Here is a 22,643-nt window from a genome sequence, read left to right as displayed (position 1 = left end):
TTATCACAAAGAGCAAAGTTAGCTGTAATCTGAGAGCATTTTCCCAACTTAGTTTATATTCACGTTAAGGGACAGCCACATTTGGGAAAAGCTGACAGCACTCACTTCTATTATTTGTATTTAATCTTGAAGGATTTGGGCAAGTTCTTAAGGATAAATCCATTTTCGCCCTTTCAGGAAGGGTTGCCCTGAATTAGCCACCACGTCCCAGAAATAGCCCGTTGTAACTGCTTCCCAATGTTGCCAGATGTTGGTTTATACAGACCTGCTGGAGACTCTTCCTCCTAGGCATGGCAGTTAGCACAACAAGTTTTTTGGGCCTACGTAAAACATACCCAACAATGGCTGATTGAAGGGAGCTGTGGAAATCGGGTCTGGTTAAGAAATAATTCCAGAAAGCAGAAAGACTTTGCGAGGGCAAAGGAAGATTCATGTAATTCTCAATATTACCATTATGTGGTATTACTCTGAGCAGTAATGTTATAAATGTCTCAAAAGTATATCTGGGTCACCCGCAGAACCACAATGAAGAGGAAATCCCAGGACTGCCAGTCCAGATTGCCAGACAACAGTGCCGTGAAGCAGCAGCAGTTGCCCGCCTACCGGCTACAGCTCTCAGCCAACAAAATCCTCTCCGGCTTTTTTGCCACAGGCGTGTTCTGCCTTGGAGTGGGCGTCATCCTTCTGTTGTCTGCAAAGACCATCAAGGAAGTAGAGGTGTGTCCCATCTCACTTTTTGGATGCAATTTCTAAGAATTTTCAGCTTTCGGACTATAAAGAGTGGTCAGTTTGAGAACCCAGCCCCCCAACAGGGAAGCAGATGAGACTGGAGCATCCCTTTTTCAGCTGGCAGGTGCAGATGGTGAAAGAGCCTCTATGTGGTGGCTTTGTTCATCCCTTCTCCCTCTTGAGGACAATTACTCTCACACTGGTCAGTTCAGCCACCTTTGTTTACAGGGGCCTGGCAAAGTCAGGAGCTTTTTATGCTGGCAGAGTACCGAGCAAGTGACTGGTAGAGGCGGGAGGAGAGGCAAGACCAAATGACTGCCAGGGACCCGTGAATCATATCGATAAAAAGAGCCAAGAGCCAAAGATATAGGTCTTAATTTTGCCCCACTTTCAAGCATTGTGTCTTTCCCTTTGCAAATAAATTCCGTCTGAGATCATCGCTTTAATCCGGGAAAGGCAAGAACACAAATCTTTCTGGCCTCTGAAGGATACTTAGCAAAATAAACCAAGTTCTACTCAGAGTGAGAAAAGTGGAAGTTGAGCAGTGAACCCCTCAGTTACAAGCCTTTTGCCGATTTGACAACAAGCTGTTGGAGGATGAGGAGCCCCGTAGCTGGTCTGGGGAGGGGGAGCTCAGATCTGGTCTGAGGCCATGCCCACATTTGGTCTAATAAATTAAGTACATGTTTCATGCAAATCAGCTCAGCAGGTTATGCGACATCCCAGACCGTATGACCTCCACTCTGAAGGCAGCCATGAAAAGCTCATGTATTCCCTCTCCCCGCATAGGCGAGTGGCAAAATTACCATGAAGGCCAAGTCTGTCAACCCTGATTTAACGTTCATGAGTGTCTGAAGGTGCTCAGAGTCCTTCTGGGTGTGTAGATGAGTAAGGTTTGTAAGAGTTGAACTCCATCCTCAACGACCTAACGATAGAGTAAGTAAGGTAGTGTGTGCTAAGAACAGAGAGCTCAGCCACGGCTGGCTTGTTTGCCATATCCACAGCCCCTTCCTTGCACGTTGCCAGTGCATAACAGGCACACACTTACTCAAAGAATGGATTATGGCAAATAGCGAGGACTTCAAAGAAGAAAATTGCATTTTAGGTCCCACTCCTCCTACCAACACACACTGCTCTCTTGCCTTTCCACTGAAGTTTTCTGTACCCCACCCCCCAGCTCCTGGCAGGTGCCCCTAAGTCCTCTTGAGTCCTCCAGGGTGGTAATGTAAACCACCAGGCCCCACCAAGTGAAAAAGGCAAAATGGCAGGAGGGAAGTAAACTTGCCTTGTTGAAGGCGAGAGCAAAGTAATTGGCTTACAAGGTTGATATTCATTTCCATAAAGTTCATCCTGTTTACTGTTCTATTTTCTCCTTCACCAACCCCTTTCTTTCTGGTTCTTCTCCTCCCCTTCCCATGTCCTTCCAGCTTCCTCCCTTCTGGGCACCCATCCCCACCCTCTTTGAAGTGCAGCCTCCATTAAGAGACAGCAATTGCTGAATGATGTCACCTTAGCGGTGTGAGGAGAACCTCACTCCATGGTTGGCCAAGGCCACTCTGCAAACAGCTTTCAACAGAATGATTTTATCATGATGTTAAGGGGATTTTCCAATTGACTTTTCTTTTAAGCCACTTCAGAGAGGACCGTTTCTAACACTTTGCTTTTATACAGGAAAATCAGAAACCACCCATAGAGACCGATCCTCTTTTGCAATGGAAGTGTTTTGTTGTAATGGGTGGTAAGGTGAATGTACTTAGATGCTTATATTTACTTAAATCATTCTTTAAGTATGCAGCAAGACTTGAACGGTTATTTTAAAAAATACTGATGCTTTTTCTGTTAATGACACTGCATTCTAATTTTTTAAAAGCATTGAAGAACAGGGCTGTACCTAATGGAGACCTACCAATAGCACACTGAACTGTGACTGAGGAAACGGGCGCTAGTTCAGCCAGTCTCTGATCCTGAGTATCAGGATGTATCAGGATGTATAAGATGTATCCCAGGCCAGTGTGGTCAACACACACCTAGTAGAAGAGCTCGGAGCTGGCTTTCCTCTTCTCACTTAGCCCTGGGGCACACCGAAAATGTGCCCTTTTTGCAGTTTACTTTAAGCAAGAATGATAATTCCTGCCTTTCCAAAATTCTGTGAGGACCAGACTATGATCTTTGCTGTCATTTTAGAGCTATAGGTTTGAGCAGCAAAAGCAGACAGTAGATCAAAGGCATGTTTCCCTCATAAAATGTTTAGAGCTAGAAAGCACCTTGGATATCATCTACTCAAAAATTACTTGATCATGAAAGACATTTTTTTCTAATTCAGCATTGATAGAACTCTCTCAAGAATCCATGGATTTGTGTATACTACTAAAATGACTTCACAAATCAATTAATTGCTAGCCAAAATGATGCTGATGAACAAAATGTGGGCCCTGGAACTCAGGATCAGAGACTGGCTGAACTAGCAGCCGTTTCCTCAGTCACAGTTCAGTGTGCTATTGGTAGGTCTCAATTAGGTACAGCCCTGTCCTTCAATGCTTTTAAAAAATTAGAATGCAGTGTCACTAACAGAAAAGGCATCAGCATTTTTTAAAAAAACTGTTCAAGTCTTGCTGCATACTTAAAGAATGATTTAAGTAAATATAAGCATCTAAGTACAATTAAGTAGCCTTTTGGCTAATCTTTAATTTAGTATCCACACTTTACCTCTTTGACTTCCAAACACCCAGTGGCTTTGCAAGCATTGAAAATTCCTTCTTTCTTTCTTGTTGCTCTTCTCTCCCAAAGAATCTAAAATCCCATTGGCAATTGACTGAAGAGAAAGCCAGTCCCTTGCTTCCCTGTTCCTTTCCCATTCCCAGACTTTTCTAATGACTCCTCAACACAGTGAGGAAAAAGCAGCAGCGACCAGCAGGACCTCACAACCACCGCTGGGAGCCTGAGATGAGTGTTTCCTAGAGCGGAAGGGAAATGCACAGCCTCGTGGCCTCTCTCTGAGCCCCCCTTCCCCGCTCTCCTTCCAGCTCCGTCTTCACATAACTGAGTCCTTGAGCCAGAGCTCACAGGATTTGCCCATTCGGGACCCACTACCCTTTTTTAAAGAGTCCACTTATACCATTTTGCACAGAACTTAACTTTAAAAAATAATATAACAACATTTTAAAAACAATTGCTTCACATACATCGATAACTCTACATTTTGGAAACATTTTTTTTTCTATGTTTGGTCATTTTTAAAAACTTCCTCTAGATACCATGTAGAATAATTCACTAGTATAAATATTTTCCATACAATAAAATGGAAAAACAGTGAAGTGACTTTCCCATAACGCTGATTAGACTCAGGCTGCAGGCCCAGTTCTCATGAGTCACTGACTAATATTTTCCTAGTGGTAACTTTTTATGATGGAGGCATAAGGCTTCATCATAGCAGGTTACATAAATATGTAGTAGAAACCCTGAACTCCAAGTAAGTGGCAAAATGCAGCTGGGTCCCAAAATGAAAGGCTGTAAGGAGACCCACTCGTCCCACACATCCGCAGAGCTGACCTTGGTTCATGTCCCAGATAGCACGCCCTTGACCTAGAAAGCTTGGAGACTTTGATGGACTCAGGACTTTAATTTTAAGATATGTACTCACATCCCTTTTTAATTAATAATTATTATTTTCTCTGCCTGACAGATTAATTACACAGAAAAATGTGCAAATTGTGCAAAACTGCGGGAAAATGCTGCTAATTTTGACAAAGAATGCAACTGCTCTATTCCCTTTGTCCTTCCAGAGACAATGAAGGTAAGTGAGATTCAAGCGCCTTCAATTGGCTGTACGCTGCTCTCCTCCTATTTAACATGTGGCAGTAAATTCATGATCTCCACCAAATGCTTTCCAAAACTGAAAATACAAGAAATAACGCAGGGTGGGAATGGGGGGCGGGGATCTTATAAAGTATTGAGTTCATGTTCGACTCTCTGCCCCCACCCCCTTTTTTTTCTTTGGAATTTCATTCTTCTCCTTATGTCTAAATTTCCGGATTCTTTACCCACCCAGCTTTGTAACAATTCTTAACATCAATCAAACAGGTTCTATGCCAAATGTCAACACAGGAGGGGACCATAGAAATTACTGAATCTAACCACTCATTTTACAGTGAGATTAATGGGTTGAGAGGTTAAGTGACTTGGCCAAGGTCACACAGTGAGTTAGTGTCAAAGGTCACATACCTGGGACACTCCTTGTGTCCTCCCCTCCTAGTCATTCTACACATGCAGTTGCCTAATCCCTAAGGCGACTCGGCCTGGCTGTCAGGCACTGTGAGAAATGCCAAAGAAATATTAAGAGACATCCCTGCTTTGGGGCTGATTAAAGTCTCGTGTTAGTCCAGGTCCTCTGAGAAGCAGATGCCAAGACAGGATTAGACATGCCAGAGATTTACTGGGGGAACTGCCTGCGAGGGAAAATATGGAGGAAGCTGGAGGAGGCTGGGAGAGCTGTCAGACCACAGCACAGCTCTGACCCCTGGGAAGGAGAGGGAAGCAGAGTAGGAAGGAAGGAGGGACAGAGGGAGAGGAGGGTAGAGAGATGGGGAGGAGGGAAGAAAGGTCTTAGACTGCAGAGTATTCTTAAGAAAGTTTCAGCAACCCCAACAGAGAGTCCTTACCTCAGTATCCCTGTTGCTCAGCCATTGTCTGGGAGCAGCAATGGGAAGCATGGCCTTGGTGCAAACATAGGATGACCTCAGAGCACAGCAGCCGCGCCCACCCCTCGATTACGCTCCCTGCAGTAGGAGATCAAGAGGCACCTTTTCAGGGCCACCACAGTCTTACTAGGTAGCAAAGACTTGATCAAATGAAAATGTATTTCGAGACTTCCCTGGTGGCGCAGTGGTTAAGAATCCGCCTGACAATGCAGGGGACACAGGTTCAATCCCTGGTCGGGGAAGATCCCACATGCCACGGAGCAACTAAGCCCATGCGCCACAACTACTGAGCCTGTGCTGTAGAGCCCGCGAGCCACAACTACTGAAGCCCTTGAGCCTAGATCCCGTGCTCCACAACAAGAGAAGCCACCGCAATGAGACACCCACGCACCGCAACGAAGAGTAGCCCCCGCTCGCCACAACTAGAGAAAGCCCACACAAGCAACAAAGTCACAATGCAGCCAAATAAATAAATAAATAAATTTATAAAAAAAGAAAATGTATTTCTTGAAACTTTTCAAAGGTCCTGTCCTGTCCTCTGGACTCTGCACCTCTCCCACAGCACCTCCTCCCTAACCTGATCCGTCTCCCCTCCTTCCCCTGCATAGATGACTCTGCATGTGATGTTTCACGTGCAGGCAGGCCTTCTCTTGAGCTTGTCACTGAACATCCCATCCTCAAGGCCTTGCTTCCTCCCCATACCAGACTCATCGTCATCTCCTGAAAAACCCTCCTGACTTCCCTTTCTGGGAAAGATCCCATCACCGAGACTCAAAATTTTCCTCCTTGACTTTACCCTGCCCACTCCTTTCTCATCCAGACCTCTGATGTATGATTACTGTTCTGCAATCCCTTTCTCTCCCAACCACCTTCTCACTCCATTTTCTTGGCATCACCCCAGTTCAGTCCCTCCTGATCTAGCATCACAGCAACCTTAACTACACATCTAGCCTTTGGCTTCTCCTACTTTTAGCCAACTGTTATTTGCCAAATCAGTAGACCACACCCTGTCCCCCAAAATGTGCCCTCTTTCAGATTACTTTTCAACACCTGAGGCCCAGCCACCTTTTCATCTTTATCTTTGCAGGAGACCTTGTACTCCTGCCAAACTGCCCAACTTGCTTTTCCATGATGCAACTCTTTATGTTCCTGCTGTTCTTTTGCCTAGAAAGTCTCCCCTCTCACTCCCACCTGTAAGATCTCACTTGTTTTAAGCCACTAATATCCAAACACTTCCTTGAGCCTCCTTTTCGCTCATGTCTCCAGCAAGAATTTGCCCACATTTGTATCCTGAGAGTGCTGTTTTAACTCTTCTTATGGACTTACAATCGCCCATATAATATCCTGTAGACTCATTTCCTCTATTCACAGGAAGCTCCCTGAGGAAAGGGACCATGCTTTACATGCCACACCACACAAATACACGTCCAGACGTATCTGCACTACATATTCAACCTTCCCACGTGTTACCACAGGTGAACCACCCATGCTCTCATCTGAAGGCTCACCTTTCCACTTGTGTGATAGATGCTAGCCTTTCTTGCCTTTATAAGGACTTAACTCAGCAGTTGTCATCTCTCTATATCATCAAATTTTCTCTCTACTGGATCATTCCCATCAGCACACAAACATATTATTTGACCTATCTTTTAAAAAACAAAAACAAAGCACTCTTCTGTTCTCCCAAATTTCCCTGCCCGCTATCTGCCTATTTCTTTCCTCGCATTAGCGGGGAAACTCCTCATTGGAGTCATCTCTCTTGGGTATTTCCAATTCCTCTCTTCTCATTCTCAAAGACCCACCCATGGCCCTAACACTCAGTGAAATTGCGAGGTTACCAATGACTTCCTTGTGGATAAATCCAGTGCTCCGTCCTCAGTGCCTTGTCACACACTGGACACAGGCAATCACTCCCTCCTCCTTGACATGCTTTCTTCTCTTGGCTTCCAGGAGACCTTACTCTCTTGGTTTTCCTCCTTGCCCTCTGGCTGCCCTTCTTTTTTTTTAATTAATTTATTTATTTTTGGCTGCGTTGGGTCTTTGTTGCTGCTCACGGGCTTTCTTTAGCTGTGGCGAGTGGGGGCTTCTCGTTGCAGAGCATGGGCTCTAGGCGTGTGGGCTTCAGTAGTTGTGGCATGTGGGCTCAGTAGTTGTGGCTCGTGGGCTCTAGAGCACAGGCTCAGTAGTTGTGGAGCATGGGCTTAGTTGCTCCGTGGCATGTGGGATCTTCCCGCACCAGGGCTCAAACCCACGTGCCCTGCACTGGCAGGCAGATTCTTAAGCACTGCGCCACTTGGGAAGTCCCCTGACTGCCCTTCTTTGGTTCCTTTGCTGTTCCTCCTATTTTCTCCAAACTATTTTTCTTTCTTTTTTTTTTTTTTTTTTTTTGCGGTACACTGGCCTCTCACTGTCGCGGTCTCTCCCGTTGTGGAGCACAGGCTCCAGATGCACAGGCTCAGTGGCCATGGCTCACAGGCCCAGCTGCTCCGCGGCATGTGGGATCTTCCCAGACCGGGGCAAGAACCCGCGTCCCCCACATCTGCAGGCAGACTCCCAACCACTGCGCCACCAGGGAAGCCCTCTCCAAACTCTGTACGTGGAGATCTGCAGGGCTTTAGTCACGGCCTTCAGTCTTCATCTCCACTCCGTATGCACTCACCTCCTTGGAAATATCATCTACCTCCTAGGTTTAAATGCTATCGATTACCAATTCTCTGTTTTCTATCTCAGCTTAATGTTTCTAAAACCGAACTAATATCCACTTCTTCCCCTTACTTACTCTACGCCCATCCCCAGAAAAACCCTAGACGATCTCAGTTGAAAAGAACTCTGTCCTTCTGGTGCTCAGGCTAAAAGCCCAGGGGTCATTCTTGACTCCTTTCGTTCTTTCACACCTTGCATCCAATCCATCCTATTGGTTCTACATTCAAAATATATCCAGAGTCTGCTCACCTCTGCCCACCTCTGCTGCTACTACCCAGCTCCATGCCACCCTCACCTCTCACCTGGATTTCTACAGTAGCCTCCTATCAGGTCTCCCTGTTGTATCCATGTCTCAATAGAGCAGCCAGAGTGAACGTTTTAAAGTATAAGTCATATCATGTTATTCCTTTGTTCAAAAATCCCTGCAATGGCTTCTCTTTCTACTCAGTGAAAAAGCCTAAGTCCTTACAAGGCCTATGTGATCTGGATTCTTCCTCCTAACTTCCTCTCTCCATTCTCTTCCCCACCCCCTCTCTGACCACACCGGCCCCCTCATTCCTCAGACAAGTCAGGCATTCGCTTCTTCTCTGTACCTGACATCCACTCGGCTAGCTCCCCTGCTGCCTTCAGGTCCGGTTTGGCTCAGCCATCACCTACTCAGGCCTACACTAGCCATCCTATTTCATACTTCATCCTGTCTGCTCACCTCACACCTGCACTCCTGATTCTTATTACCTTACTGTAATTTCCATTTTTTCCATAGTACTTATCACCTTCCAACTTACTATATAAATTAACAGTTTTTATATGTATTGTTTATTGTCTATCTCTCACTATTGTATCCCAAGCACCTATAACTATGCCTGACACCCTGTAGTTGCCCAATTAATGTTTATTGAATGAACATAAGAATCTTTGCTTCTTTCACAGGGGCATAGCACAGTATATTTTACGTGGTAGATGCTTAGACAATGTTTGCCGAAATTTTAAATGAATGGAAAAAAAGATAAAGTGATAAATTATATTTCTTTATGCTCTAGGAAGCTTTGGTTTTATGTGTCCCTTTCCTATTTCCCCCTTGATCCCAGATGAAAGCATGTTGGCATCAGTAATATTCTGAATACATCTGTATCTCTAATCATTTTTGTAAGTCTGATGTAAATTATGAGAAAATTACTGAGTAGTACTTGAGTTGTAAGTGATATCTATATAAAGTCCCATGAGGGAAGTTTTATATCTGTGCTCTTTTGTTAAAGATCAAAATTCTAGTTCTCTACAATTGTGTACTTTCTTGCCTTCCTCAACTCACCATGCTGCCCCCCGAAAGTAAAAGTTAGTGTTGCTTTTTCTTTTTTCTTTAAACACTAGATATTTATTTTCTTACAATTCTAGAAATCAGAAGTCTGAAATCAAGGTGTCAGCAGGATTGGTTCCTTCTTGGGAGGCACAGGGTGCTTAAAATTTTGAAGAAAAAAAAATCCAAAAGATAAAACCTTAAAGGGCTTCAAGTTCCCATCTGTCTGTGTCCTTTGAAATCCTAAAGGCAAATAAGTGTTACCAGCTGCTAACCATTCCTTTGAGGCAAAGGCTTTCTCATAAAAATCTAACCAAACTACTCAGGGCAAGCACAGAGCCTTCTGCCCACAAGTTCACACACATTACACACGCTAGATGACAGACCCACGCAAGGCTCTCTGCCTTAAACTAGGAATCCTGTACCAAGTACCATGGAAGAAAAGAAACACTATAAAGTGCATTGTGCCTCTAGGACTAATCAAAAGATGATGATCTTGGAGGCCTTGTAAAATCTTGGACAAAGAATTATTGAAAACAGTTTATTAAAACACTTCTGTCCCCAGCATGTGAGTGTTCTCTATTTATTTTGTCATGATTATATGAGTATATACCTTTGGGTAAGTAGAATGCTCTTTTTAGCTTCCAAGAAAATGTATGGTAAGTTCCATTCCATGGATTTCATATTTTCTGTAGTTATGGGTCATCAGTAGAGGTTCCTTTGGTGAGGAAATATAATCTGTCATTCCTGCTATGCCTGGCTTGTTCACCTTCACATCCGTGCTCTCTGTTTACGATGTTGCAGCCCGCCTCTTAGGGCCCAGCTTCTCCCTTTCTCAGTGTTCCAGAGGCTTTTCTTTTACCAGGGACTAAGCTCTTCAGCCTTTGTTGTTTTCTGTAACTGGTCACACTTACCATGACCTTTATTTTCAGCCTAACCTGGGTACCAGCTCCCATCTTCCATACTCATCCTCTTAAAGGTCCTTAGGGCGAGGCCAAATTTGCATAGCATAAAAGAATCAGTTGACTCAGGGAACTGTAAAGTAATACTTTTGTATTTCTAGCACTGAACATAGCACCTGACATATGGGAGGCACTTAATAAAATTTAGGCCTTCATATTTTTAGATGCATACCTTCATTATTTTGGAGGTAGGTAGAATATTAATTATAAATAGCTACCTTGGACATTTACATTTGCATCATATGTGCTGTTAGTAAAATCTATATCAAGCCCACTTGAAGAAGTTCTAAGGGGCTTTCCTGGTGGCGCAGTGGTTAAGAATCCGCCTGCCAATGCAGGGGACACAGGTTTGAGCCATGGTCTGGGAAGATCCCACAAGCCACGGAGCAACTAAGCCCGTGTGCCACAACTACTGAGCCTGTGCTCTAGAGCCCGTGAACCACAACTACTGAGCCCACATGCCACAACTACTGAAGCCCACACTCCTAGAGCCTGTGCTCCGCAACAAGAGAAGCCACCGCAATGAGAAGGCTGCAGCACCACAACGAAGAGTAGCCCCCGCTCGCCGCAACTAGAGAAAAGCCCTCACGCAATAATGAAGACCCAATGCAGACAAAAATAAATAAATACAAATTAAAAAAAAAAAAAAAAAAGGAGAAGTTCTAGGGCCTTGGTATTTCACCATGAATGTAGAAGCACAATGGTAGCCTGTGATTGGGCAGCCTCATTCGGCAAAATCCATGAAAACGCCCATCTCTCATGGCCACAAGGCTACTTATTGCTAAGGTGAAAACCACCTTTCTTCTAGATCAGTGAACTATTCCATCTTTTTGTCCATAACAAATGGTTCACCATTTCTTAACCAAGTATAATATGCCACAGTACTGTGCTAGATCCTAGTGATAAAAAGACAACACCGGAGCTGGACACCAAGGAGCTGGGCTTGTGTCTTTCACATGGGCAATTGTGAACATGCGCCTAAACATGCTCAGTGGCTCCAATTTTAAATTGTGTTTCATGGATTTGCTTTGAGACCATGTGAGTTTGATGCTTACCACAACCCCTAGGCAACGGATCTTTCCTAGTATTGCTGGGAAATATTTGTGAAATCAAATTTTATATATTGAGAATACAAAGCCTAGTTATAAAATTTTTTCAAGGCAGGAATGTGGTAGCCCTTACAAAGACATTAAAAATAAGTTATGTAGTCATTTTAATAATTTTGTATAGACCAGGATTTTCCAATACTGATTTTTAAAAATAATTTCTTGGGTTTCTATCTGATATAAAGAAACTTTCAGTTCACATCAATATTTTTTGGTACTACTTCTTATATTTTAAAACCCCTGTCCGTGTTTATTAATATTTCAGTTTATTTTTCTCTTTTCTTACATCTTGCTGTTCTCCTCTACAGGGTAATGTTTATATGTACTACAAATTGTATGGCTTCTATCAGAACCTCTATCGATATATTCTATCCAGAAGTAATACCCAACTGGTGGGTACAGATGTAAAGGTAAGGCTTTATTTAACTTGGTATAATACTCTTTTTTTTTTAAGCCAGATGGATCTTTCAGTCTAAAAGACAGTATGGAAAATAAACTCAAAAGCTAAATTTTTAGAAGACAGAAATGCTCATTTCATTCTTTCATGAACTGAAGGGGCTGAGTATTCAGGATAACTGCTGCTTTCCCTCTTCAGAGCAGGAATGTGAATCTTGTCCAATTAGATGTTTAGCCTTTCATGCACCAACCATTTTTTTATTTGACAGCATTTTATATTAAAACCAGATACATATTGGACTGCCCAGGTCTTGGTAATAATGAATGTGTCAGAAGGGCAAATCTTCAAGTACCTTTCAACCACAATTCAGGATTTATGTTTCTCTTAATAAAGTTGATGGCATACTGGAGCTTCTTCAAACAGTAGAGTTTTTTGCTTCTTTGAATGACTGACACATCGATTAGATTTCAATATTATTTTCTCATACTTAATTTCTGTAGTTATCTTTAAAGTTGCCTATTTTAGTTGATGGATGTACCAACCATTTTGATAGTAACCTTGAGTGATTGGTTTCAGCCTAGCTCACTCTATATCCACCATTGTCCTTTGTATAACTGGGGGCTTCAATCAGCCTAGTTTAAGGAAACTGGGCTCTACTTGATTGAATGAAAGCCTTTGGTTTAATGAATATTCTTTCAGACCTAAGATTACAAAATTTAACTCTTGGTAAATGATATTCAGCATGCTGGCAAGAAAAGATAGAAGGAAACCTTTTCTATACTGGCATTATATAAAAGGGATAACCAAATGGTTTTTAGGAGCCACTCTTTTTAAAATGTATTCTTGTAGTTAGGTGGGTGGATTTCCCTGTGATAAGTCATCCAACTGTAGAATCACAATTTATATACGTTTTAGAATATAAGTTACACTCCAATAAGAAAAAGCTTTTAAAAATATATTCCATTGTGGGCTTAGTGTGGTATTTAGCACAGCAAGCAAAGTAAAATTTCTTCCTGCAGACATATTTGGTATGCTATGTACTGTTAATGAGGAAAGAAGCTACACACACGTGCACGTACACACATACATATCTCCAAAACACAAAAATTGTCTAGTCTAGGTCAGCCAGCCGCCTGGGAACAGCAGGTAGCAGCCCATAATCTCGATCTGTGCCAGTGGAGCAGCATGGGTTGATTTACACTGCCAGTATTTTCACTTCCAGCATTTTAAGAGATTTTACCAAAAACACTTCTTCCTGTATCATTTCTCATCCAGGATGTTAGAAACTGTGCTCCATTCAAAACCTCCCACAATGGGATCCCCATCGCTCCTTGTGGTGCTATTGCCAATAGCATGTTCAATGGTAGGTGTCTTTTCCTATCTCCATCATCTTCCATTTCATGAGTGTGTAACAATCTAAATATCCAGAAGATTACTCCTGTAGCTGAGTGGCAGTTTATTTTTTTTAACATCTTTATTGGAGTATAATTGCTTTATAGTGTTGTGTTAGTTTCTCCTGTAAAACAAAGTGAATCAGCTATATGCATACATATATCCCCATATCCCCTCTGTCTTGCATCTCCCTCCCACCCTCCCTATCCCACCCCTCTACGTGGTCGCAAAGCACGAGCTGAACTCCCTGCGACAGGCAGCTGCTTCCCATTAGCTATCTATTTTACATTTGGTAGTATATATATGTCAATGCTACTCTCTCACTTTGTCCCAGCTTACCCTTCCCCCTCCCCATATCCTCAAGTCCATTATCTATGTCTGTGTCTTTATTCCTGTCCTGCCCCTAGGGTCATCAGAGCCTTTTTTTTTTTTTTTAGATTCCATATATATGTGTTAGCATACGGATTTGTTTTTCTCTTTCTGACTTACTTCACTCTGTATGACAGACTCTAGGTCCAACTCACTACAGATAACTCAATTTCGTTTCTATTTATGGCCGAGTAATATTCCATTGTATATATGTGCCACATCTTCTTTATCCATTCATCTGTTGATGGACACTTAGGTTGCTTCCATGTCCTGGCCATTGTAAATAGTGCTGCAGTGAACATTGTGGTACGTGACTCTTTTTGAATTATGGTTTTCTCAGGGTATATGCCCAGTAGTGGGATTGCTGGGTCACATGGTACTTCTATTTTTAGTTTTTTAAGGAGTTTCCATACTGTTCTCCATAGTGGCTGTACTGATTTACATTCCCACCAACAGTGCAACAGGGTTCCCTTTTCTCCACACCCTCTCCAGCATTTATTGTTTGTAGATTTTTTGATGATGGCCGTTCTGACTGGTGTGAGGTGTTACCTCATTGTAGTTTTGATTTGCATTTCTCTAATGATTAGTGATGTTGAGCATCCTTTCATGTGTTTGTTGGCAATCTGTATATCTTCTTTGGAGAAATGTCTGTTTGGGTCTTCTGCCCATTTTTGGATTGGGTTGTTTGCTTTTTTTGATATTAAGCTACATGAGCTGCTTATATATTTTGGAGATTAATCCTTTGTCAGTTGCTTCATTTGCAAATACTTTCTCCCATTCTGAGGGTTGTCTTTTCATCTTATTTATGTTTTCCTTTGCTGTGCAAAAGCTTTTAAGTTTCATAGTTTGCATTTGTTTTTATTTCCATTTCTCTAGGAGGTGGGTCAAAAAGGATCTTGCTGTGATTTATGTCATAGAGTCTTCTGCCTATATTTTCCTCTAAGAGTTTTATAGTGCTTGTCCTTACATTTAGGTCTCTAATCCATTTTGAGTTTATTTTTGTGTACGGTGTTACGGAGTGTTCTAATTTCATTCTTTTACATGTAGCTGTCCAGTTTACCCAGCACCACTTATTGAAGAGACTGTCTTTTCTCCATTGTATATTCTTGCCTCCTTTGTCAAAGATAAGGTGACCATATGTGCGTGGGTTTATCTCTGGGCTTTCTATCCTGTTCCATTGATCTATATTTCTGTTTTTGTGCCAGTACCATACTGTCTTGATTACTATAGCTTTGTAGTATAGCCTGAAGTCTGAGAGCCTGATTCCTCCAGATCCATTTTTCTTTCTCAAGATTGCTTTGACTATTTGGGGTCCTTTATGTTTCCATACAAATTTTGAAATTTTTTGTTCTAATTCTGTGGAAAATGCCATTGGCAGTTTGATAGGGATTGCATTGAATCTGTAGATTGCTTTGGGTAGTATAGTCATTTTCACACTGTTGATTCTTCCAATCCAAGAACATGGTATATCTCTCCATCTATTTATGTCATCTTTAATTTCTTTCATCAGTGTCTTAGAGTTTTCTGCATACAGGTCTTTTGTCTCCTTAGGTAGGTTTATTCCTAGGTATTTTATTCGTTTTGTTGCAATGGTGAATGGGAGTGTTTCCTTAATTTCCCTTACAGATTTTTCATCCTTAGTTTATAGGAATGCAAGAGATTTCTGTGCATTAATTTTGTATCCTGCTACTCTACCAGATTCATTGATTAGCTCTAGTAGTTTTCTGGTAGCTTCTTTAGGATTCTCTATGTATAGTGTCATGTCACCTGCAAACAGTGACAGTTTTACTTCTTCTTTTCCGATTTGGATTTCTTTTATTTCTTTTTCTTCTCTGATAGCTGTGGCTAAAACTTCCAAAACTATTGTTGAATAATAGTGGTGAGAGTGGGCAACCTTGTCTTGTTCCTGATCTTAGTGGAAATGGTTTCAGTTTTTCACCACTGAGAATGACGTTGGCTGTGGGTTTGTCATATATGGCCTTTATTATGTTGAGGTAGGTTCCCTCTATGCCCACTTTCTGGAGAGTTTTTATCATAAATTGGTGTTGAATTTTCTCAGAAGCTTTTTCTGCATCTATTGAGATGATCATAAGGTTTTCCTTCTTCAATTTGTTAATATGGTGTATCACATTGACTGATTTGCATATATTGAAGAATCCTTGCATTCCTGGGATAAACCCCACTTGATCATGGTGTATGATCCTTTTAATGTGCTGTTGGATTCTGTTTGCTAGTATTTTGCTGAGGATTTTTGCATCTATGTTCATCAGAGATATTGGTCTGTAGTTTTCTTTTTTTGTGACATCTTTGTCTGGTTTTGGTATCAGGGTGATGGTGGCCACATAGAATGAGTTTAGGTGTGTTCCTCCCTCTGCTGTATTTTGGAAGAGTTTGAGAAGGATAGATGTTAGCTCTTCTCTAAATGTTTGATAGAATTTGCCTGTGAAGCCATCTGGTCCTGGGCTTTGTTTTGTTGGAAGATTTTTAATCACAGTTTCAATTTCAGTGCTTGTGATTGGTCTGTTTATATTTTCTATTTCTTCCTGGCTCAGTCTAAGAAGGTTGTGCTTTTCAAAGAATTTGTCCATTTCTTCCAGGTTATCCATTTTAATTGGCATATAGTTGCTTGTAGTAATGTCTCATGATCCTTTGTATTTCTGCAGTGTCATTTGTTACTTCCCCTTTTTCATTTCTACTTCTGTTGATTTGAGTCTTCTCCCTTTTTTGCTTGATGAGTCTGGCTAATGAGTCTCCCTAGGCGGGAGGGGGGGTGATGTTCAAGTGTAGGACGGGGCCTCTGCTTAGGACCTGTGGGAAAGGGCAGCTGCAGCACTTGAAAAGGAGGGCCTCTGGAGTGTGGTGTTCCGGAGTTTGGAGGTAGGGCCCTGGGTGGGGGTGTAGAGGAGAGGCTTTGGCTCTGCGCTGCAGGAGGGAGGCTCTGAGGGCAGAGGATTAGGCCCAGGTGCCCAAAAGGCTCCCAGGTGCCTAAGTGGACAGGGAATGCGCTGGCCGCATTCGCTTCCGTTCCTTCACGCTCCTCCCCCACCGTCTCCCCCAGGGTCTCCCGCATCGCTGCTGGACCCCTAATCGTGGGTGGGTCCCACTGGGTGTAGGATGAATGGCAGTTTTTAAAATACTGTTTGTATACATTATCCACTGATTTATGATATTTCATTTGCAAATAAGTTCTCCCTTACCAGAGATTTGAAGTAGTTAGGAAACATGAGTCAAATGGAGTCTAAGAGTATTTTTCAATAATTGGGGCCTTAGCAAGAAAAAGAATAGTCTTCTGATTCCAGCATCTATGCCATGTAGGCATGTGGAGAGTCTTCAAACCCTGCTTTTTAAGCTGTGTCTGGTTGTGCACTTCCAAGTGTGGCAAAAAATGCTTACTTGAATCTAACACAGTTTTTAATTTCCCTACAGACACCATTATTCTTTCTTACAACCTTAATTCATCTATCCATATCAAAGTACCAATGATAAGGAGTGGAATTACATGGTGGACAGACAAGTATGTCAAGTTTCAGAATCCAAGTTTCCAAAATCTTTCTAGTGCATTTGCAGGTAAGATCCATACATTAGCTCAATATTCTCCTCTCTTTATAGAAACTTTGGTTTTGATGTGTGGGGGCATGTTTATGATTCCGCCTTGTTTACTTCTTTGCTGACTAGCTTTTGGTTATAATATTTCCTACCTGTGGGCACCTCCATCACATATCTTTCAGAAACATGAAATGATTGGTACCCCAGTTCCTTCTAGTTTACCATTAGGAAAAGGCAATGTTTTAAGAAACTTGTTCCTTCATCTATAATTATGTGATCATTAATTTACTGTTCAAACTAGTGCACTTTTGAGAGTGAAAGGGGTCCCTAGAATAACTAAAGTTATATATTAATTCGAAAGTTTTATTTGTTGATCAGTAAATTGACATTACCATATTGATGGGCATATAAAAGAATTCTATTACAAACTATTTTAAAAATGCAATTATTTCAAAAATTAAAATAATATATCTGTATACATTAAACCAACTTAAAAAAATACTTTAAATATTATCTAAATGCTAAAAGATAACATAAACAGAATAATTATTCTGCGCCTGTATTTTTCTAATGAAAAATTTGGGTTTTTGTATTTTTAAAAATATTTTGTTAAAATATTTTTAATTTTTTCACAAAATTGTCTGCACTCTTTTTTTGAAGTGCATTTTGTGGTTAATCAGTTTCAGATTGTTGCACCTTTAATTGATTCTTCTCTTTTGAACATAACTTTTTTTTAACTGAGAAAATATCTAGGACTTCCCTGGTGGTGCAGTGGTTAAGAATCCACCTGCCAGTGCAAGGGACACAGGTTCTATCCCTGGTCCAGGAGGATCCCACGTGCCGTGGAGCAGCTAGGCCCGTGCGCCACAATTACTGAGCCTGCACTCTAGAGCCCGCAAGCCACAACTACTGAGCCCATGTGCTGCAACTGCTGAGGCCCACACGCCTGGAGCCCAAATATTTTTATAGGCAAGGTCTTTTTTTGACTTCACAATTTTTCTATCTATGATTTTTTTGAATGTTTTACTAAATTTAGATGCTATGAAATCTTAGATTTCCTGGATATCATTTAATTCTCATCAAGAAGAAAATTTTATCCAATTAAAATAGGAGCTCCATCAAAATAGTTTTCACATAAATTGAGATATTTCAAAGCACAATTATAGAATTTAAAAATTAAATCTTGTACACATTTTGGACTCTCATTATATAATATGTTCAATTGTTCCCTTGCTTTTATAGGGGTAAATTTCAATATCTTCTTGTTTGCAAACTTGATTTTCAATAATTACAATTAACTATATCCTCAAAAACTAAGGTTTGTGGCATTCCATGTGTAGAATACTTTGTCTAAAACTTTACAACTATTTTGAATAAAATTCCACAAAAACTTAGAGAGCTTATTTACCAAGAAAAAGTTCAGGATCATTGTAGGACATATCATTTGATATAGAAAACAGTTCTTTGAAGGCTCAGACATTTCTAAAATTTTGGTTGATGATTTGTAGCAAAGACAGACCACATGTACTCTCATGCTAAAGCATTTCTTTAACATCTTTGTCATTGTAAAAATTTTGCAGTTCATTTCCTCTGTGAATATATGAAAATATTTAAACTTGCACAACTACAGCTCTTTTTTTGATTAACAAAATGTTGTAGCTTGTTTGGATACAGTTGTTAATTATATATGTTTCACAACCAATTTTAAGCCCATTTCTCCATAAATCTCTCAATTTACTAAGAAAATGTCTTTACTCTGATGTTGTGCTCCACCAAATTTGCATTTATGTTATCACTATAAAACCAAAATATTTACACTTGATTGTTGAATTTTTTAACTGAATTTATAGTAATATTTATAATCATGTCAGTTTTATCTTCCAATACTGAATATTGAAAAGCTTTGCCTTGATTCCATGAAGAATCAAATTAAAAAAAATCAAACCAATGTATTCAGATGGATGAATACATCTGAAGACATTGATTTAAAACTGCTTTCATTTAACTGTTTACGAGGTTCTTTTTGTGCTCATAGAGCCAAAACATTAAAGTTTTCCTTTGATTATAAAAAAAAATTAGTAAAAAAGTGCAACTAGAAGGAAACTTATTTGATCTAAATGAAAAGTCATGCTCACATAATGGTATACAAGTGGACTTTCTGTAGCTCCTTGAGGCAAAGCACTGTCTTTGAATACACTCTTTTTTTTCCCACATCTTTATTGGAGTGTAATTGCTTTTAGAAATAAGTGCAAACTTTTGAAGTAGACTCTGATGTTCTTCAGCAATTTATGTCTTTTGATTTTTCCCATGGTCATTGACATCATGATGGTTCCCGTGGTGGGGGGTATATGTCAACCAACATTGCAAGTATCACATTCATCAACTTTCTTTAAAAAAACTGTGCTTAATTTTTCATTAAACATGTATGTTCCTTATTTTAGCTCTTCACAGCCAAAAGGATTTACTAGCAAATAAAAAACTGATACCAAACAATAAGGTAGTTATATTTTTACACCATATAATAAATAACACTGTTGCAAGAGAGTTCAAACTACTCTCAGCAAGACTGCTCAGCATCTATTTTCCACACTACATCTTGTGCCTGTAACATAATCTGTAATATCCCACATTTCCCACCAGCCCCACTGACTTGCAGCCTGGCAGCTCCACATGTCTCACAGACCAAAACATAGGCTGTGGCCTAACGGGCTGTACTGTCAAACTGTGTCAGAGGTCACAGGGATATGTTATGTTTTGCTATGAAGGGCCACTGGTTATCTTTCATTAATTAAAGTAAGCACTCTGTTCACTGTACATGGGTATCTCACTACTAGCTAAGACCATGGCTGAAAGGATGAAATTATATGTACATTATTTGCTTGGGATAAGTGCTAAATCAGATGAGATAATGGACAACAGACATAAACTGGGACTGTCTTAGGCAAACTGGCATGTCTGGTCACTGTATCTGTAATTAAATTCCCAGTTTTTGAAAGGAACTTGGCAATATGCTATTGTTTTGTCTTACCATAACCACAAGCATATAACACAAAGCATCCTTGGCTTTCTCTTATCTCCTACTCCTACTCTTTCTTACTTCTATTGTAAGAGTTACAATGTTTTATTATAATTATCTATTTGAATACTTGTCATCCCCACTTTAGGTGAACACCTTGAGGAAAGGGATTAGATCTCATGCTATATCCCTGGTGCTTGATATAAGTGAGCAATCAAGAAATACTTATTGTTAAGTGAATGGATGAATACCAAGGACCCAGCTGAACTTGGAAAATGAGAGAAGTTGATGCTTCTTACACCATGCTTCTCATACTCTCTGGAGACATGGGATGGGGTAGGATTAGGGGTTGATACGGAAAGGCATGCTTGAACCTGCATTTTTCACTCCCTGGGTGACTTGGCTATCACTGGCCTATAGGACACATTGACTTGAGCATGAGCTCTGGCTGAAGTAGAGAGAGGGTGAGGTCCCCATGCAGGTACCAAAGGCAATTTTGATTTCGATCAATATTCTTCTAGCAATAGCAATCGAATTTTTGGGAAGGGCCAACGTCGCCACAGTTTATGGAGAGAAAGTTTCTCCAGCAAAGGATTATTTCCAGAGGAAGCATAAGTATACCAACATACTTCAGATTAATCCAGCCAAATTTAGCACATGCTTTTATAAGCACTACAGCCCATGCTTAGAAAATAAGACTGGGTTTCTTTTAGGAGAACATAGTCAGTTGTCAGAGGTGAGAAAGAATGGTTTCCTACAAATAGTAGAACCAGTTTTATGCAAGTAAAAAGTTCACTGGACAACTTCCTCTTGTTGATTATTTTAAAATTCAAAATGCTGTTTATTATCAGCTTCTGTCAGCTTTCATTGGAATCGCTCATCCCTTTATCAAGCATTGATTGAACACCTACCATGTGCCAGGCACTGGACTAAATGCCAGTGAAAAAACGATGAGGAAGACACTGAACTTAAGAGTCTGCTGTTGAGTGGGAGAGACAGTCATGCCCAGGGCAGTAAAGTGGGAAGTATGAGGATGAGAGTAAACTCAACAGACTTCACCCGGTGCTCCCAGCATTCCTACAGCACAGCACCCAAACCTACCAGGCTTCCAGGTTTGCAACACCTCTGTTCTCCACCTTCTCCCTTCTACAAGTTCTTCTTCCTTGCTTCCAACTTCGAGCTCTTAGGTACAGGTCTGCAGGGAGTATCCATGCAACACGATCTTCTTGCACTTCCATAATCATTTCCTTAGAATATAGTCCTAGAAGGAGAATTTCTGAGCCAAAATGGATGCAAAATATATTCAATCTTTTTAAAAAAATATTTATTTATTTTGGCTGCGCCAGATCTTAGTTGTGGCACGCAGGATCTTCGTTGTGCCATGCGGGCTCTTCATTGCAGCATGCGGGACTCCTTAGTTGCAGCATGTGAACTCTTAGTTGTGACGTGCATGAGGGATCTCGTTCCCTGACCAGAGATTGAACCCGGGCCCCCTGCACTGGCAGCGTGGAGTCTTACCCACTGGACCACCAGGGAAGTCCCCAATCTTTTGCTGCATGTTCCTAGATTGCCAAAAATGTGGTTAATCCACACATCTATCTGCTCTGTACAGGAGTTCCCATTTCCACTGCCTCATCAATGGTTGTCATTCTTTTTTTCTTTAAATATAAACCTATTTTTAGGTGAAATGGTATCTTGTTTTAATTTGCTTTCTTTACCTTACTAATGATGTTAAAGAAAATAAACATTCTCCGTGATGCTATCACCGAATACCACCACTATTATAATTTTGCTGTACCTATTTTTTCAATGCTTTATTATACATTTTATATATTTGAATACATAATATACATATGATATTCTGCTTTTTTTAACCCTATGACAGTATCATCAGCATTTCCCCCCACATTTCCTTAGAGTCCTTATAACCATTATTTTTTTTTAATTTATTTATTTATTTATTTATTTTTGGCTGTTTGGGTCTTCGTTGCTGCGTGTGGGCTTTCTCTAGCTGTGGTGAGCAGGGTCTACTCTTCATTGTGGAGCACGGGCTCTAGGCGCGCGGGCTTCAATAGTTGCGGCACGCAGGCTCAGCAGTTGTGGCTCGCGGCTCTAGAGTGCAGGCTCAGTAGTTGTGGCACACAGGCTTAGTTGCTCCATGGCATGTGGGATCTTCCCAGACCAGGGCTTGAACCCGTGTTCCCTGAATTGGCAGGCGGATTCTTAACCACTGCGCCACCAGGGTAGCCCATAACCATTATTTTTAATGGTTGTGTACTCAGGTAGCTTACACACACATACTTTTAAAAAAAATTTTGTAATTTTGATTCCTCTTTCCTCAAGAATACGGAAGTTGTTTCATTCTCTACATTTTAAGAAAAACTAAAGGTGGTAGATGATTTTACTCAACCACATCCATTGTTAACTTTCCA

At 40.9% G+C, this 22,643-nt stretch overlaps 1 protein-coding gene across 1 annotated transcript in view; it reads left to right on the top strand.

The window, feature by feature from the left end:
- LOC137225280 (cell cycle control protein 50C-like) overlaps positions 1–22,643 on the top strand; it is a 30,084-nt gene that overhangs the window by 613 nt on the left and 6,828 nt on the right. Inside the window, exons 2-6 of the mRNA XM_067739114.1 lie at positions 519–717; positions 4,412–4,522; positions 11,800–11,901; positions 13,164–13,251; positions 17,076–17,216. Of these exons, the coding sequence (XP_067595215.1) occupies positions 526–717; positions 4,412–4,522; positions 11,800–11,901; positions 13,164–13,251; positions 17,076–17,216 (634 nt within the window). The 5' untranslated portion in view covers positions 519–525. The remainder of the gene's footprint in view (positions 1–518; positions 718–4,411; positions 4,523–11,799; positions 11,902–13,163; positions 13,252–17,075; positions 17,217–22,643) is intronic.

This window comes from Pseudorca crassidens, chromosome 5, assembly GCF_039906515.1.
Source record: "Pseudorca crassidens isolate mPseCra1 chromosome 5, mPseCra1.hap1, whole genome shotgun sequence".
Classification (NCBI taxonomy): Eukaryota; Metazoa; Chordata; class Mammalia; order Artiodactyla; family Delphinidae; genus Pseudorca; species Pseudorca crassidens.
The sequence above is the reverse complement of the archived record's forward strand: the minus strand, read 5'-3'. Positions and strand labels throughout refer to the sequence as shown.